At 42.1% G+C, this 3330-nt stretch overlaps 1 protein-coding gene across 2 annotated transcripts in view; it reads left to right on the forward strand.

Moving 5' to 3' along the window:
- Window positions 1-366: 366 nt before the first annotated feature.
- The window catches only part of rell2 (RELT like 2), a 6181-nt gene continuing 3217 nt past the window's right edge, over window positions 367-3330 (forward strand). Inside the window, exons 1-4 of one of the 2 annotated variants that reach the window (XM_016569353.1) lie at window positions 367-882; window positions 2149-2211; window positions 2300-2363; window positions 2722-2904. In XM_016569353.1, coding sequence (XP_016424839.1) covers window positions 690-882; window positions 2149-2211; window positions 2300-2363; window positions 2722-2904 — 503 coding nt within the window. In that variant the 5' untranslated portion in view covers window positions 367-689. The remainder of the gene's footprint in view (window positions 883-2148; window positions 2212-2299; window positions 2364-2721; window positions 2905-3330) is intronic. The other variant, XM_016569354.1, reaches the window with a different exon arrangement.

Here is a 3330-nt window from a genome sequence, read left to right on the forward strand (position 1 = left end):
ATGCTAACGGTCTAATCAGATTCAATGATCTATGCTAAGCTACAGCTAAAAGTGCTACCCCCAGACCCGGAGATCGGCTGAATGGATTAGAAAACGGTAACTGTTTAACTCTAGGGGAATTGGAAAATGCGTGTGTGTGAGCGTGCGTGCGTGTGAGCGTGCTTGTGAGCATGTGTGTGTGTGTGTGTGCGTATGAGCGTGTGTGTGTGTGTGTGTGTGTGTGCGTGTGCGTATGAGCGTGTGTGTGTGTGTGTGTGTGTGTGCGTGTGCGTATGAGCGTGTGTGTGTGTGTGTGTGTGTGTGCGTGTGCGTATGAGCGTGTGTGTGTGTGTGTGTGTGTGTGCGTGTGCGTATGAGCGCGTGTGTGTGTGTGTGTGTGTGTGTGTGTGCGTATGAGCGTGTGTGTGTGTGTGTGTGTGTGAGAGTCGGTCAGAGGGTGTGGGTCGAGATCCTCTCAACACGCGCCTGCACAGAAAGATAACGCCATGCGTTTACAGGAGATATACCCTGATGGAGCTCAGTGACTGATTATCTGTCCCAGCCAAGAGAGTCCGATGGCGTGACAGAGACAAGCTGCTCAGCGCTGGAGAGAAAGCAGCTTTAGGTCATGTGCTCATTAGCTGCTGTATAAATGTGACTGGCATCCTTCTGCCCCATTTGCAGCAGCCGGCTGTGTGAAGAAGACAGTGATGACAGACCAGGAGACGCTCGATGTGGGCGATCCACCTCCAGCATACATGATCTTCCTGCTGGTGTTTCTCTTCTTCATCACGGGCCTTCTGGGATTCCTGATCTGTCACTGTCTGAAGAAGAAGGGCTACCGCTGCGAGCTGGAGGAGGATGAAGAAAACCGTGAAGACAAACTGGGGGCAGAGCAAGATGGCAAGTCATTTCAACCTTTGTTTAAAAAAATGAAATCCATACGTGTCTAAAGAGAATTACATTAAACTACAAATCCAAATTTACAGTAGTTTACAGATTGACACATGCACTTAATGCCCATGTCAGCAGGCAGAGGTGGAAACTCCAGGGGTCAGAAAGTAAAAGTCCTGCCATATGTTTATTCCACTCATGAACTCAGCCCGCTGATTTCACTAATTACTTCTGCCTCCTGGCTGAAAAACTGTGCTAATTAGCAAATCCAAGTGATTGGAACAAAACACTGAGGAGGACTTTTACTTTCTGAACCTGGACTTTCCACCTCTGTCCGCAGGTTAAATTTGAGGGGAACGTTGTGAGATTTTTTCAAAGGTCCCTAAAACTGCTGAGGCACACACGTCTCTAATGTTGAGAGATTGAAGAAAACAAGATCATAGTTTCTTAGCTTTTTATATTCTGCATCTGTATCCCATGGAGGTTTTTATTTGTCTTCAGATTCCTTGGCATAATACCAAGAAATCCCTCAGAATCATTTTTTGTTTTTTTATTATGTGCTTGTATAATCTAGTCATAGGATCCAAAAATAAGCACTGTTTTTCCATTGACCTTTCAAGTTTTTTCCCACCATATTGCTGAGCAGACATTTATGGATAACTGGGATATTAGAATAACACTTATTTAAAGGGTTAGTTCACCCAAAAATGAAAATTTGCCCATAAATTACTCACCCCTGAGGCATCCTAGGTGTGTATGACTTTCTTCTTTCAGACGAATCCAGTCAGAGTTATATTAAAAATTGTCTTTGATCTTTCAAGCTGTTTAATGCCACTCAGCGTGTGTTGCATGCATCAGTCCAAAAGAAGTTAAATAAAAAGCGCCCATCCATAAAAAAGTGTCTCACACGGCTCCGGCGGGTGAACAAAGGCCTTCTGTAGCGAATCGATACTTTTTGTAAGAAAAATAACCATATTCAAAACGTAATAATCACTTTAATGTAGCTTGCGCCAACGGTCCTACACGGAAGCTAATTTTCATTTTTGGGTGAACTAACCCTTTAATGATTTCCCACCTTGCAGTGCACAAAATGAGGTTCACTCTCTCAAGTACTGATACACAGAACATTGCAACACTTTTTGACTTTAATAAAACATGGCAGTGGCTGTAATTACAATGCTATTTACATAAATAGTGGAAGAAACTGTTTGCACCAAGATCATTACCATAATTAAAATTATATCAAATTAGAAAACTGTTTTTTTTCCCCCTCAGATGAATCAGAAGACAGTCAAGACACAGTGGAACAAATCCTGAAATGCATCATTGAGAATGAAGGTACAGATCATTCACTCTGTCCTGTTCTGTTCTGTTCTGCATTTAAATGATTTCCGTGGTTTAAAATGCTGTTATTTTTGTGTTATAGCCAATATGGAGGCTTTCAAAGAGATGCTGGTTGGCCAAAATGTTTGCGAACATCTCGATCCACGGTATGATCATTATTTTTGTGACTCTTTAAATATGTGTTTTGTCTGATAAACAGAGAAACACCAATACATGTTTTGTTTCAAATGTTTTGTTAGGTCTGCATATATGTAGTTTGATATGACACAAGCTGTGATTATTTATGATCTTCCTGTTCGTTTGCAAATATTTTAGTTGTAATATATTGAAGTAGAATGTATTGAGTACTGAGTTTAGCATTGGTCCTGTATACCCCCACAGTGATGTCGGACAAGCAAAGGCATGTAAATGTGTGAATTAGTGTGCACACTGATCTCTGAATGGGTGCAGATGTAATAGAGGTGTAGAGGCTGAAGTTATTTCTCTAATGCTCTGTCTTCTCAGCAGCTTGCGTCACAAAGATAGCGTCGGTGGTCTTCCCCTTCACCATCACACCGTTCATCTGGGAGGCGAGATCAGCTCGTGTGTTCACTGTATGCAGAGTCACGTGTTAAAAACACGCCGCAGGAGCCGAGTGTCTCGAAGCAGAGCCCGGCTGGGAGAGCAGACCGTGTTTTCTGTGGGCAGGTGAGATTCTTCATCTGATTACCAGTCACACTCATTCTTCATTACTGCCCTGCACTTCAGAACAACACTAAAGTCATCAAAAAACATGAAACTGTCATGTGTCAAACACAACACATAGAAAACAAATATAAAGTCAGGAGAAAACCTAAACGCTAACCACACTGCCAGCAAAGACGAGAACCCAGGATGCTTTTTAGGGTAAGTTTGTACAACAAAGATTGTACTAAAAATAGAAAGGTTATTCCTTTGTGTATTTGAAAAGTTTTGCATACAGATGACTGTGCTGTCAAAACGGATCTGTGAACAGCTAAAAACGCTGTATTATTTATGCCAGGCCAGTAGTTGGCGATGACACTTGCCTGTGCACATGATGAGGGGGGTAAAAACAGGACAGAAAATAGTCTATTACTTCTAAATTATGATATA

This window comes from Sinocyclocheilus rhinocerous, unplaced genomic scaffold (genome assembly GCF_001515625.1).
Source record: "Sinocyclocheilus rhinocerous isolate Xijiao unplaced genomic scaffold, SAMN03320098_v1.1 scaffold1402, whole genome shotgun sequence".
In the NCBI taxonomy this organism is placed as follows: Eukaryota; Metazoa; Chordata; class Actinopteri; order Cypriniformes; family Cyprinidae; genus Sinocyclocheilus; species Sinocyclocheilus rhinocerous.